The 14,552-nt window shown below is 40.7% G+C and overlaps 2 protein-coding genes across 2 annotated transcripts in view; one reads left to right on the top strand and one right to left on the bottom strand.

The window, feature by feature from the left end:
• Positions 1-14,552, top strand: part of LOC117300248 — a 70,405-nt gene that overhangs the window by 2,634 nt on the left and 53,219 nt on the right. The window contains exon 2 of the mRNA XM_033783976.1: positions 632-694. The gene's annotated coding sequence lies outside the window, so the exon portion shown is untranslated. The remainder of the gene's footprint in view (positions 1-631; positions 695-14,552) is intronic.
• LOC117300121 lies at positions 4,866-6,313 on the bottom strand. The gene is made up of 2 exons (XM_033783824.1): positions 5,308-6,313; positions 4,866-5,155 (listed from the first exon to the last, which is right to left on the bottom strand). The coding sequence occupies exons 1-2, from the start codon at positions 5,507-5,509 to the stop codon at positions 4,995-4,997; spliced, it is 363 nt and encodes a 120-aa protein (XP_033639715.1). The 5' UTR covers positions 5,510-6,313; the 3' UTR covers positions 4,866-4,994.

A 14,552-nucleotide genomic window follows, 5' to 3' on the forward strand; every position in this document is an offset into this window, starting at 1 on the left:
TTTTTAAACTGCCGTCGTGCCCTTCACAACTTTTTTATGATTGCCATGATGCCCTTCCAAATTTTTGAAAATTGCCTTGGTGCCCTAAATTTTTACAAAAAGTCACGGCAAAACTGCAGTGCCCCTTAAAAGCCGAAGTATCAGGGCTGTAGGTAACGGGTTTAAAATATTAACAAATAGCTCAAAATTCAAGAACTTAAATATAAAAATAAAATTACAAAACAAAATTATTTTTCTATCTACCTACCTGGAATTTTTTCTGGCCTTTACCCTAAACACAACATTTATTTTGTTTGGCCTTATAGTGTCCATAAGGGTCTACTGCGCATGATCAGCGGACACTTATGGCCAGCGGACACTTTTTGTCATGACAGCGGGTCAAATAAACCAATATTCTGAAAATTGGTATGGGCACGTCTAGGAGTTTATTCAGACATTCCAAATTGCTGTTTTCCATTTTGGCTGCGCCTATGTCTGACCGCTCGAAGTGTGACAACAGATGTTCAGGCTAACAAAAACCAAGGTCCGTACCGCACCTTTAATTCTAGCTCTAGCTCTATCTTAGCTAGTGCTAACCTTACCTAATGCCCTGCTGGGTTTAGCTAATTAATTGTCTTGTTTCTTATCTTAGCTGTGTGTCGTCATCGTGTTTGTGTTGTCGCTGCCATCCCACTTAATAAGTCAACGTCACACGGTAAGAATACTTTTGAAAGACAGTTTCAAATTAATGGGCCTTCCTGGTCAATTTCTGAAATTGGTATGGGTAACGTTTCGTAGTTTATTCAGCCATTCCAAATTGCTGTTTTCAATTTTGGAAAGATTTCCGCACCTCGCCACCAATTTATCCGCCCTAAATTAGCTATAATTACACTGAATTGTGTCTAATAAGAAGAGGGGTTACCTCAAAACATCCAGAGAAAAGAGAGAGGAAAAATAATGTATCAACTGAAGAAAAAATTGTCAAAATCTGCATTGTTTTGCCTTGCTGTGGGACGAAAATTTGCCATGTTTCTGGTGTGTGTGTTTGTGTTGTCCAATTCTCCAATCAGTCGGTCATCGTCCATGCGCAATGGAAGTTTCGCTATGCTGTGTTCATTTCAAAAATGGGAAGAAAAAGACTATTTTTAGGAGGGAGGGAGGGAGGGAGGGAAGTTCGATCAAACTACGAAGTGTCACGTGCGTTGATGAATGGGCTAAATCAATGTCTATTATAGGCTTGGCCCAATACTATGGTGCTTGATTTTGGATAGTGTACTACGCGTGGTTGAATCACCAAAGCGCGCCTGCCACGGTATGACTTAGTTAGCTGGACGGCTCGAAATCTAGACTACGCTCTGCAAGCTACCATAGTCTTGGTAATCCTGCAGCGCTGTGTTAACTTTTTCATTGTTTTCTGCTTCAGCTTTGCAACGGACCAATCAGCGTGCGATTGTTGTAATAAATTAACATAATGTATTAGTTGACCCCGGGGTCATTCATGTTATGATTACACGGCAATGGCAGCTCCGTGTTTGTTGTGGAGGAAAAATCATAAAAAATAGGAAATTTTCACGATTATGAATGCTAAAGATGAACAAGTAAGCCAAAGCTATATTGATCTGCTATCTAGATGGCAATTAACTAACGACTATGTCAAAATACACCAGCCAGTGCCCTCTCTGCGGACGGTCTGGTGTTGCGATAAACTCCGTCAGTTTTCTATGTGTGCTTTGCCACTGCATGCAGGCAGTTGGACCATGTCTGGGTGTGAATAAACTAGGGGAAACTAGAGCATGATACATACAACCAACATTTGCAACTGAGCAAGTCATGGATCCCAAGTCATTATGTAACTGTCAGTGTCACAAAGTGGTGAGTGGAGAGAATCTTGTTTATTGATCGAATCTGTATAGAATTAGAAAACATAAAGTCATAAGTATAATAATAATAGTCATTGTTTGTCATGTTTGTGAATACCTAATTTGCTCTGAAATGAAAAATACTTCAAAATTTTTTGTTATTTATGTAGGTAGACCTCAGGAGTCTGCTTTGAGAGAACTGCTGCATGACCACCTTGGAGTACTGATACTTTTTAAGCCTCGTCTTGTCAGATGAATGGGCAATCGACTGCTCTGCAATTAAGGAATGGAGTTCTTGATTCAAGAGAGACAAATCTGTGACAGAATCAAAATTCAAGCGTATATAATTGTGGAAGAGATATTTTGCTGTTTTGCAGAGAAAGCGTCAAGAGAAAAGGAAAAGATGGAACATATTAACTGTCAATCAAGAAAGACATATGCGAAGAACTGTACTCTACATTTTGCTGCAAAGTTCCACCACAATCACAATTTAATGTCGACATGTATCATACCATACCAATACAGAGATTGACTTTCAAGATGAGTTCACATAGCTTTTTCAACCCTGAGGGAGCTGTGTGCATACTCTTAGCAACCGATGCTTTTGGACTGGGGTTGATGTTTTTCATTATTTTGAACACCAGTATGAAAATGTACAACGAAGTGGAAGAGTTGGTCGAGATGAGCAAAATGGTCTTTCAACTGCCATCAACTATCTAAGACACAGAGAATCAGATGAAAACTGCATTGCACCCCACAATGTAGAAGAGTGGTCGTAGGCTCAGCCGCCCACACAAGTACATACAAACAATATTGTGTATAACTGCTGTGATAACTGTGCACTTTAAATGCTGCTGTGGGAAAGCCTGTGATTGGCGACTATAGTGGTACGCACTACTACTGATGTCGAAATCGCAACTAGTTAATTGCTTATTCGAGTTGCGACTGCCATTATTCACCTACTCCGTAAATCGAGCCACCACAACAACTAAAAAAGTTGCGACTATTCCTGCTTGCTGAAAAAAATTGTGTCGCCCACAGTCACGACTTTTCACGATAACATAATTTACCTACGAAACACAACCAGACATCAGTAAGCCTGGGCCACTAGTGTAAGTTACTACTCGACTAGTCACACCTCAAAAAAGCATGACTACGACACTAGTCACGACTTGTTTGTCGCAGGGGCAATATGGTAAATTTCGTGCTTAGAGGATTGAAGGATTGTCACTGGTGTCACTGACTGTGTTTCGTAAGTAAATAATGTTGCCATGAATAGTCGTGAGCGATACAATAGACAGTTCACCAAACAGGAAGTTGTTACTATTTTTGTTGGACTCTTGGCAGCACGATTATTCAATTAGGAATATAAAAAAAGTAGTCGCAACACGACTAGTGATTTTAATAATCTCGACTTTGTGACAAGTGTGACAGTGTGTCGCACTAGTCGCCCAGCCCTAGACATAAAGTGACACAATCCTTTAATCCTTTCAGCGTGAGTTTTACTATCTTGCACCGGCAGCAAATAATACGCCGCAGTGCATTTTGGGGCTTAAACAATGTATGACTAGTGTGTTGAAGTTGCCACTATTTGAGGCACGAATAGTTGAGAATCAAATTTCACTAGCCGCTCAGGCTTTAATTGTGGGGTATTGTTATATAGCCTGTTCTCAAACCTGATTATTTTAATAACCACTGTTCTGTGAAAATTTGTGTTTGGCAATAAAGAAATCAATTTTATGAACAAGTACATTGTAATTTGTGTTGGCCTTTATTTGGAAATATTATGAGTTCATGTGATTGTGACACAATTAGTAGCCGTAACGTTTAATACATGTGCAAAGTCGATGCATGACAACAATTAAACTGTACATGTACAGTGAATAGTGTTTGCTGTAGTAAAACTACTATACACGGTAGTATCATGGAGGTTTCTACCTCCGTGGTAGTATTATATGCACTGCGGGTAGCTCGTCTCTGTCTGTGGCTCATGTGATCTGCCCACGACAAATCATTCGGGGAAGTATGAAACCATGAAACAAACACGACATGTATAAACGAAGATGCAAGCATTTTGTCAGACATTTTGTAGTCGGCTATATTTCTTCAGAATAACGACAATAATTATAATAATTTGGTTTTCTGGGAAAAGGAGATGTAGAATTTAAATCCCTGCATTTCGTTCGTTTCGTATGGCCAACCATACTATCACTCGTACGTCCCGTACGTCCGACCATGGCCCGACCATGCGACCGTGGACAGACTTCATGCTGCTCGGCGCTGCCATGTTGTTCACATATTGAATATGCAGTAAACAACCTTGACAACGGCCTTATTTACATAATACGGCAACGCCCACAGTGCACGCAGTGCTGCAGGATTACCAAGACTATGGTAGCTTGCAGAGTGTAGTCTAGATTTCGAGCCGTCCAGCTAACTAAATCATACCGTGGCGGGAGCGCTTTGGCGATTCAACCGCGCATAGTACACTATCCAAAATCAAGCACCATAGTCTTGGGCCAAGACTATGTCTATTGCTGTATTTGACCGCCGTTGATAAGCTTGTTGAACTTGTCTACAGGACTATAGTGCAACATTTATTTTTGACAGGTCATCTCAAAGGCGGATGCCCCGCACCACACAGACAGCCAATTACACTGCCCTGGAACGTTTTGCTAGTATAACTAACTTTGCTATTGGTTAGGAACATTTCATTACACATGACTGTACACTGAATCAGCCAATGTGCTGAATTTAGACGCAGGCTTATATTTGCTTTTGTGAACTTTTCGTTCCGATGCGTTCGCTGTGTTCGTCAGTCAACTTCGGAGTTTACTCGTACACAATTAAAAAAGTAAATAGGCTCACAATAAACATTTGGATCATTGTAAAGGAATGTTGTTTATTTTTCAGTTGACCATGGATTTTTTTTTTACAGTAGACCTTAACAACAGTAAACCCAATTAGTCGCCTATTATTGTACTCATCAGTCATCATTATATTCTCGCCCGTGTCCTGAGCCCCAATCCCATTCTGCCCGAGTATCCCCTACTACATAATCTCAGTTGCAGATCAGTTACTCAAGGGCATCCTCGGGATCTTCATTGAAATAGTTGTCCACCACCATCGGTTCTGCCAGGTCTCCTTTTGGAAAACTTAAAAAGATTTTCTGATTTCTGATGGCTGCCCACTTCTGACATGCTCTCTCGTAGGGGCCCTTCTACCGCCATCATTATCAAGCTGTTGCTGGTTTGCTAGCTGAGACATAATGGGGCGGGTTTTAGTCCTTTTTAGTTTACTGAATCCGCGCTCACAGTCTGAAAGAAACAACATTTAAATCATAAGATGAATGATACGGATAGAAGTGCGATGGATCAGAAGAACATAAACTAATTCATGTCTTGAAAAATCATAGCTGAAATGGAACAACTGCGAAGACACTTATGGCCTCCCGGTTTTTAATACTCACCTGCAGTTGATACGGGAATCACCAGAGTTGCTGAGGCTATTTTCGCCAAGTTTGGGTAGATCTTCGAAGAATGCAGATGCTGCAGAGTTTCCCTAACGTTTGCTCCAAAGTTACCTTGGTTGTTGATCATGTTCGATCTTAGGGACACCCACTCTGCAGTTGCAATCCTAAGGATCGTCAACAAACCCGGACCTGACCTCATCGCACTGTGAACACTCCTGCATGGCACAAGGACTATGTCATGCAATAAGAACTGTAAGAACTGTGATACTTTGAACTCTGAACTCTCGATAATTATCCAAACCAATTAATCTCATGTCATATTGGGAACAAGCAGGATGTGACGTCTGTTGCGACGATACTCTGCACCATCAACATGGGTGATGTATTGTAAGAATGATGGTCCAGCTTTTCGCATTACTTCTCCCACACTCCATCCTGATTTGGTGCGGAATCTAACATTGTCTCCCGGTTTTTAATTCATCCAGTTGTTTTGCACCATTGGTTTGATTGAAGTAGGATGCACTCTTGGATTTGTACAGTTTGTCGGCTTTCTGTACACTTGTTTGTAGCTAGCGATCTTAGGCTGAAGATTGCGTGGTAGAATTGGCAATGTTGTGCGCATTTCGCTTCCCATCATGAGTCGTGAAGGAGATACACCAAGAGCTGGGATGGGTGTGGAACAGTAGGTCATCAATACTAGGACCGGATGGCGTAGAATCATCTTAAATGCGATGTCGACTGCCTTTTCCGCTTGACAATTAGATTGCGGGTAATACTCTTTCGAGAACTCCTTGAATTCGCTTAAAAATTGCGATCCATTATCTGTCACAACCACCTCAGGTATTCCATAGCGTGCAAATGTTCCTTTTATATAGTTGATGATAGCAAGTGAAGTTGTCTTATGAAGCTGATAGACTTATGAAGCTCAGCCATTCCGTGGTATTTGCGCTTCATAGTAAAATTTTTAAAATGGTTGTCGTTGAAGTTTTTACATTTATTTTGAAACAAGAACACCTAGTGCTTCTTCTTCTAAAAAGACTTTATAAAAATATTTTTTATTGTTTTTGCGACAGCCTTGGGAGTAAAGGGTAAAAAGTGTACACAAAAGTCTGAAAAATCATTGAAATTCAGGTTTTGAAAAGAAAATCATGAAACAATAGGGGTTCAGATTTAATCATTATGTATAAACAACAAAGAGTCATTAGTAAGGACAGCCAAAATTAAATATGCCTTTTTGAACTATTAACTTTTGAAAAATTGGAGTTAATTTTTACCCAAGGTTGTTTTACTCTCACGCGAGTCACCAAAAAAATGATTATAGTATTTTTTCAATTATAGACCCTCAACATTGTTTTTCTTCCCTCTCATAAAAGTGGTCTTTTCAAAGGGTCTTTCAAGAATTAGGCCTAATTAGTTTTTTTAACCTAGGCCTTCTACTTAAAAAAAAAAAAAACCTTGAGCATGTCGAGTTTGTCACACAAGTCACGGCAAATGCAATTAATGCACGCGGTTAGCAAAAGCTACCAAAGAATTCTGGGGATAATGTCTATGGAAGGTTACAAAAGCACCCTAGCCCACTGGAACATATTACTATGCCCATGAATTTATAATTTTTTGTTAGAACAAGGAATTATTACAGTGTACTGTCAGAAGATCATGTTGAACTACATGTACACTGCATACTGCACTGTACAATGTGCTCACATCTGAATAATTTACCTGCATTATTTAAATAATACAAGGAATGATAAACTTAAAACAAAAACAAACAAAAATATTTGATGAAACTGGGCATTTTAAACAACTACCTGAGCGGAGTGTTTTCAACAGAAATGGTATTTTTACTTGTTTATAATGCACTTGTTCACCATTTTAATGTAATTTTGATATGTGTATACTTCTGATCTTTTCGTAATTATCGAGAAAAAAATCAGGCCCCTACCTAAAGGTTTTTTGAAAAACTAAAAACACTTCTGCAATTGAGAGCGGGCGTCAAAGGACAATGCCGCTGACGTCTTTTGTGGGAGTTTGCTTTGTTATACAGCCACGCTGCAACAAAGCGGCTTTATCTACTTATGACTTTTTGAGAGTGATTACGTAACGGGGCTTTTCGCATATCTCGCAGAAAAGCTCTGGACAAGGGCATACAAAATGATTGTTTTTTTACACAATTGAAACCTATTTATCATCATATGACTCGATTTCCTTATTCATCGAAAACATTTTAAGTGGAATTCAGCGAAGTTCACGACTTGACATTTTCGTTCAAGCAGGTCTTTAAGACAGTATTCTAAAGTTAGATTTGGAGGGGGCATCAATAAAGAAATTACTTATCAGATTTACACGTGTACTCAGCCTAACACAGTCTAATGCCATTAGAACTTGACGCCAAAATTTGTGGTTTCTTATCATCCTACTGTGCCAAGCGCAGTGAGAAAAAAGTCCTTTCGCCGATCACAAAACAATATAATAATTTCTAGTAGGCCTAAGGGTTCTCTCTATGGGTTTGAGTGGTTCTGAAAAGAACCGGTGGTTTAACAAATCAACGTTTCGACCAGCCGTGTTGTTAAACCACCAATTCTTTTCAGAACCACCCCAACTTTACCATGTTTAAAGGCAGTGGACACTATTGGTAATTACTCAAAAAAATTATCAGCATAAAACCTCTCCTGGTAATGAGTAATGGGGAGAGGTTGATAGTATAAAACCAGGCCTGGAATTACAATTTTTTTAGGGCAAGGCCACTTTGGCCTTGGAGCAGGCAAATTTATGAAGGGCACCAAGGCCAGTAGAAAGGGCACCAAGGCCAAAACAGTGAAAATAAAAAAGGCATCAAGGCCACTCAAATACGAAAGTAGAAAACAAAATCAAACTAACGGCGAACCATTTTCAATAAGGCTTTAAAAAAAAAAAAAAAAAAAAAATCCTTACTTACCCCAAAAAGAAGTCAAGTTTCTTGCATTTTGCAGCAGAGCGTTCGTACTCATCCCTTTCAGAATGCTTCAAACGCTCTTTTCGCAGCATTATTCTATTATGAAGTTATATAGTTGACCAGAAAAGTTTTTGCAAGCGATAGTAACTAAAAAAGTTTTTCAGATCACGCGGTGTAACTATGCCACCAGCAGAGGGCGGTCGAAAAACATCAGCGCCCGCTGTCGTTCATTGATTCATGTAATAGACGCGTCCCCTGTGAAAATGGGACGTCAGATGTTCGGGCTAATCGCATGTACATGTGTACGTGTTTGCAACGGATGTCACGATGGGAATAACAAGTTGCGCTACTCGTTGTTTGTACGATGATGACTCTTGACCTGATTGCATTGGATTGTATTTTTTTACACTTCACAAGCGAAGTTTCGTTGGACGAATACTAAACACGTAAATATTTTTTTTTTTTTTATATCAATATAAACCACAAGGGAAACTGACTGGGTAAATTTGTAAATGATTTTTGGGGTTGAACAAAGAATTGACTAGAGTGGGATTCGAACCAACGACCTCCGGATTAACGTGCCGGCGCTCTACCAACTGAGCTATCTAGCCCTATATTGGCGGTGTCCCTATTTTGTCAATATCTTTGTTCGGGGGTGCCAGTCAGAAGCCATACAACCGTTAACTGCCGTGTAGCCAGGGATCACACCCAAATTACGATACAACCTGGGAAGCGGCAGCTAGGGGATCACCTTAAGGGGATGCGACTTTTTGTTTCAGATATCAATATAAACCACAAGGGAAACTGACTGGGTAAATTTGTAAATGATTTTTGGGGTTGAACAAAGAATTGACTAGAGTGGGATTCGAACCAACGACCTCCGGATTAACGTGCCGGCGCTCTACCAACTGAGCTATCTAGCCCTATATTGGCGGTGTCCCTATTTTGTCAATATCTTTGTTCGGGGGTGCCAGTCAGAAGCCATACAACCGTTAACTGCCATGTAGCCAGGGATCACACCCAAATTACGATACAACCTGGGAAGCGGCAGCTAGGGGATCACCTTAAGGGGATGCGACTTTTTGTTTTTAATGAAAATAAAGGCACGACGGAAATTTTTGAAGGGCATCACGACCAGTTGGAAGGGCATCAACAGCCATGGCCGACGTGGCCGCCGTGTAATTCCAGGCCTGTAAAACAATGTGAGAAACAGCTCCCTCTGAAGTGACGTAGTTTTCGAGAAAGAAGTAATTTTCCACGAATTTGATTTCGAGACCTCAAGTTTAGAACATTTAAACGCATATAAAAACATGATACCTGTGCATTGTTCACAATTTGTTTTCATTTTTTTAAATACATTTTATAGGGCTCAATCACTAAGTTTATATAAATTGAGTTAAATGAGAGCCATGTGTTATATTTTGGAGTATAGATCTTTCAAAAGTTGAAAAACCAGTGAGATTGTCACGCGAATCACAGTACAATGGCTGATCTGATGATCCTTATGGAGTAACAATCCACAAGAACAATGAACTGCTTCCCTTTCACATCAGCTAAGTCACACGGTACTCGTTGCCATGGTCTCTGTGGCGTTGGTGATGAGATCAGTGGTTCAGCTTTTTGGGCTGATTGTTTCTGTTGGCAGTGTTCACACATTTTGACATATTGGGCTACAATGTACATGTATGTCTGTTCCAATGCTTGGCCACCAAACTGCTTGGCCAGCACGAGTCTGCATTTGGAGATTCTTCGGTGACCCGCATGTATTCTTGTCGCATCTTTAGTGGGATTATCATGCAATCACCATGTATGTCAGGATTCCATGGATTTCACTGATGTTGTCTTGTTCCTCCCAGTAGCGAAGAACACTTGTAGATTCAAGATCTTTCGTATACTTAGGCTATCCATTTGTGACGTAAGATTTGACATGTTTCAAGCTGTCGTCAAGCGCAGTCTTGTGCTTTAATTCTGCAAGTTTTCCTTTGGAGACTGGTCAGTGCTTCGTGATAATGTCAATGTGGGCCTCTATTTCCTCTTCAAGATTATCAGTCCCATCTTCTGTTGATTTCAGGGGTTCTCTTGAGAGGGCGTCCACTACAACAAGAAATTTCCCTGGCGTATACACAGCTGTGCATTTGTACTTCATCAATCGCATGAGAAGACGCTGACACCGTAGGGGAACGTCACAGAGATCTTTGTTGTTTATGAGAGGAATAAGCGGCTTGTGATCTATTTCAACTGTTAAGTGAAGGCATCTGAGGTATACATAAAACCTTTCACATGACCACACTGATGCGCAGCGAGTAGTTCCTTCTCTATTTGGGCTTTTCGGCTGAAGTAAAACTTCTAGAGCAGTATGCAACAGGTTTCCACTGTTCATTGTGGCGTTGAAGGATACAGCCTCAAATCCCAGAACTGCTTGCATCTGAGCTCACCATGGTTTCTTGTGATGTATCGTAGAGCGCCAGTGTAGGTGCTGATTTCAACAGTCTCTTGAGGCTACGAAACGATGACTGTTGCGATGGACCCCAAATCCAGTCAACATTACTTTTGAGTAGGTCGTTGATTGGTGACTGCGCTGAACAGGGAGTGTAAGATAACCAAAAAAAGACAATTCAAAGTGGGAAGAAATAGCAGAAACTGAGCAGACTACATGTAGATGGATTTAAATAAGTGTGTTTTTAGAGCGGTTTTAAATGATTCCAGTGTAGATGAGGCACGGATGTGAACAGGAAGATTGTTCCAAAGAGTGGGAGTGGCGATTGAGAAGGAGCAGTTTCCATCTAGCGAGTGCGGGGGATAGGACCAGAGTTGAATTCCAGGTGGGCGGTAGATGATGATCAGAGAACACGAGTTGTAGGTTGCTTTTTGGGAATAAGGAGCAAGTACACCTGCGTGTCATCTGCGTACATAGTGTGGTTAACATTAAGTCTGGTCATGATGTCACTGAGCGGGGCTGTGTAAAAAGTAAACAATGGTGCTCCACAAACAGATCCTTGAGGAACGCCCCACGGTATTTTGTGGACAGAAGATTCCGCCTCCCCAATCATCACACAGTACGAGCGATCAATAAGATATGAACGGAACCATTTTAAGGCTGTCCCGGCCAAACCGTAGCGATGTTCCAAGCGATCGGGTAGACTGTCATGGTCGATGGTATCGAATGCCGAACTTAAATCAAGTAAGAGAAGTGCTGCTTCACAATGTTCATCAATGGCTCGTAAAACATCGTTTTGGACCATTGAAGTAGAGCCGTTTCAGTAGAGTGATGAGACCGATACGCAGATTGTGCATTTGCGTACAGATCGTGAGATGCAAAGTAGCCTTTTATTTGCTCCATACAGCATCTCTACAGCAGCTTAGACATGAAACTGAGGAGTGACACCGGTCGATAGTTCAGGACTATGATCAGGATGTTTTGATCAAGCTTAGGATTCTTAATAAGTGGTACAACTCTTGCAGATTTGAAGCTTTGTGGTACAATCCCAGACATGAGTGAAGAGATAATTATACAAGTGATAAGGGGTCATTCCGTGTCAAATCACCCCCAAAAAATGCAATTTTAAACCCTACCCTCTTCAAATTTGCTCATATTTGGTTTATGGGGGTAATCGTGGCTCAACAAGCTCAAATTTTAAATTTCAGCTCCATCTGATAAACGGTTTTCGCGCTACGGCATGCTCTTTCTTGTTGATTTCGGTCAAAATGCGCCTAAATCGGTAACCTTTGGGTAAAATTGGTTGAAATTGGTGTCTTTGGAAAGAAAATTGTGTAAGCTTTCCAAATATGTCTTTATTTCTTTTGTAGGAACATGTTTAGGTATGATAACCTTTTGACCTCTACTTTGACCTTGAATTTGACCTTGTGGATCATGTGACCCGGCAACGAACTTCGGTGAAAATGTACCCAATTTTTGTTATGTTTTCTCCACAATATCAAAAATTTAGAGATATAATATTTTTGGCTTGCTTTCCAGCTCCACTCAAAGTTGTCCTACTTCACTTTTCCTGTGCAAAGTACATGTACATTTGATACATGTCCATACGTATATATGTCAAAATTTTGCTTGGGGACCATATAGCCTTGCTTGATATACATACGTATGAACAGGTATGTATATGTACATGTACTTTGCATAGGAATAGGCAAGTAGGACAACTTTGAGTGGAGCCTGAAGGCAAGTCAAAACTATTGTATTTCTAATTTTCTATATTGTGGAGAAAACAAATAAGGGTAAATTTTCACCGAAATTCGTCGCCGGGTCACGTGATCCACAAGGTCAAATTCAAGGTCAAAGTAGAGGTCAAAAGGTTATCATACCTAAACATGTTCCTACAAAAAAGAAGAAGACATATTTGGAAAGCTTACACAATTTCATTATTCATCTCAAGTACAAGAATCCTCAGGAGATCAAAAGAAGCTCTTCAAGATAATTGGTAAGTTGTTGCTCAAACCCCAAACCCCTGTCCTTCCATCCACCTACAATGACCAGGACTTAGCAAATGAGTTCCAGAAGTTCTTTGTCACCAAGATTTCAGACATCCGCTCATCATTTTCATCAGTTCCTTACAACGTGCCGCAGACATTGCCACATCTTCAACCAGAGTGTAGACTGCCACTGTTGCTGAAATTCAAAGGGTTATTATGAAATCTCCTTCAAAATCCTGTGAGCTGGATCCAGTATCAACATCCATGATAAAGCAAAACATTGATATATTTGTACCCTACATCACTAAGCTTGTAAACGAATCTCTCAGTTCCGGTTGTTTCCCCGATAGCCTCAAAGTTTCCTACATCAGGCCGCTCATCAAGAAACCAAACCTGGACAAAGAGATATTCAAAAACTACAGACCAGTTGCAAACTTAAAATATCTTGGAAAAGTCATCGAACGAGTAGTGTCATCACGTATTTCTGATCACATTCATACTTTCAACCTGTCCGACGTGTTCCAGTCAGCATACAAGCCTTTCCATGGGACCGAGGCTGCACTAGTCCGTGTGAGCAACGATATTCTCTCTTCTATGGACAATGGTAACCTTACAGCACTAGTCCTGCTAGACTTGAGTGCTGCTTTTGACATTGTTGATCATAACATCCTTCTCTCTCGGCTCCAGAATCACCTTGGCATAGAGGACACAGCCCTAGCATGGTGCAAATCGTATCTCCACAATAGAACTCAGCATGTATGTATTGGCACTGCGATATCCGACCCTGTTGTTTTGAACTACTCTGTGCCACAGGGGTCGGTACTCGGCCCGCAGTGGTTTACGCTGTACACTTTACCGATTCGTGACATCGTCCTTAAATTTAATCTGAATTACCATGTGTACGCAGACGACACTCAGCTATACATCACGTTTAAATCTTCTCATGAAAACGCCAATGCATCTATTGCAAGACTTGAGAAATGCATCCAAGAGATTCGACGTTGGACACAACAAAACTTCCTGAAGTTAAATGATGATAAGACAGAGTTCCTTTTATTTGGGTCACTTCAACAGTTAACTAAGGTTTCAGTGCCATACATCTCCATCGGTGATGCTCGGATAGCTCCCTCGCTGAACGCTCGGAACTTAGGGGTTATTTTTGATTCATCGATGACACTTCAGCCACACATCAACAACATTGTTCGTTTATCATCATATCACATCAGGAATGTAGGTAAGATTCGCAAGTACTTGGACAAAAGTGCCACTGAAAAGGTCATTCACGCATTTGTTAATTCTCGTCTTGACAACGGCAATGCTCTTCTCTACAGTCTTCCTAACAACCAGATTTCCCGACTTCCACGGCTCCAAAATACTGCTGCCCGCATTGTGACACTATCTAGAAAATGTTGTGCTATCACCCCCATTCTGAAACAACTACACTGGCTCCCTGTCTCTCAACGAATCATCTTCAAGCTGATGCTCATTGTCCACAAAGCTCTTAATGGCAAGGCTCCCCACTATATTTCTGAACTGCTTCAAGTTTACACTCCATCAAGGAATCTTCGATCAAGTTTCATGCTTCTCCTCATTGAACCCAAGTCTCGACACTCATGGGGTGACAGGTCTTTTTCTTCAGCCGCGCCACGCATCTGGAACTCTCTACCACTTAATCTTCGATCTTGTGTTTGTACCGCAAAATTCAAGTTTCTTCTCAAAACTTATCTTATGTCACAGGTTTTCAATGACTAATTTTGTTGTTTCTGTTTTTCTTTGTGTTGTGTTTTGTTTTTGTTTTGTTTTTGGTTTAACTGCGCCTTGAACACCCAGCAGGGTGGATATGTGCGCATTACAAGTCTTATTATTATTATTATTGTTATTA

The sequence above is a fragment of the Asterias rubens genome, chromosome 15, assembly GCF_902459465.1.
Source record: "Asterias rubens chromosome 15, eAstRub1.3, whole genome shotgun sequence".
Taxonomy (NCBI): domain Eukaryota; kingdom Metazoa; phylum Echinodermata; class Asteroidea; order Forcipulatida; family Asteriidae; genus Asterias; species Asterias rubens.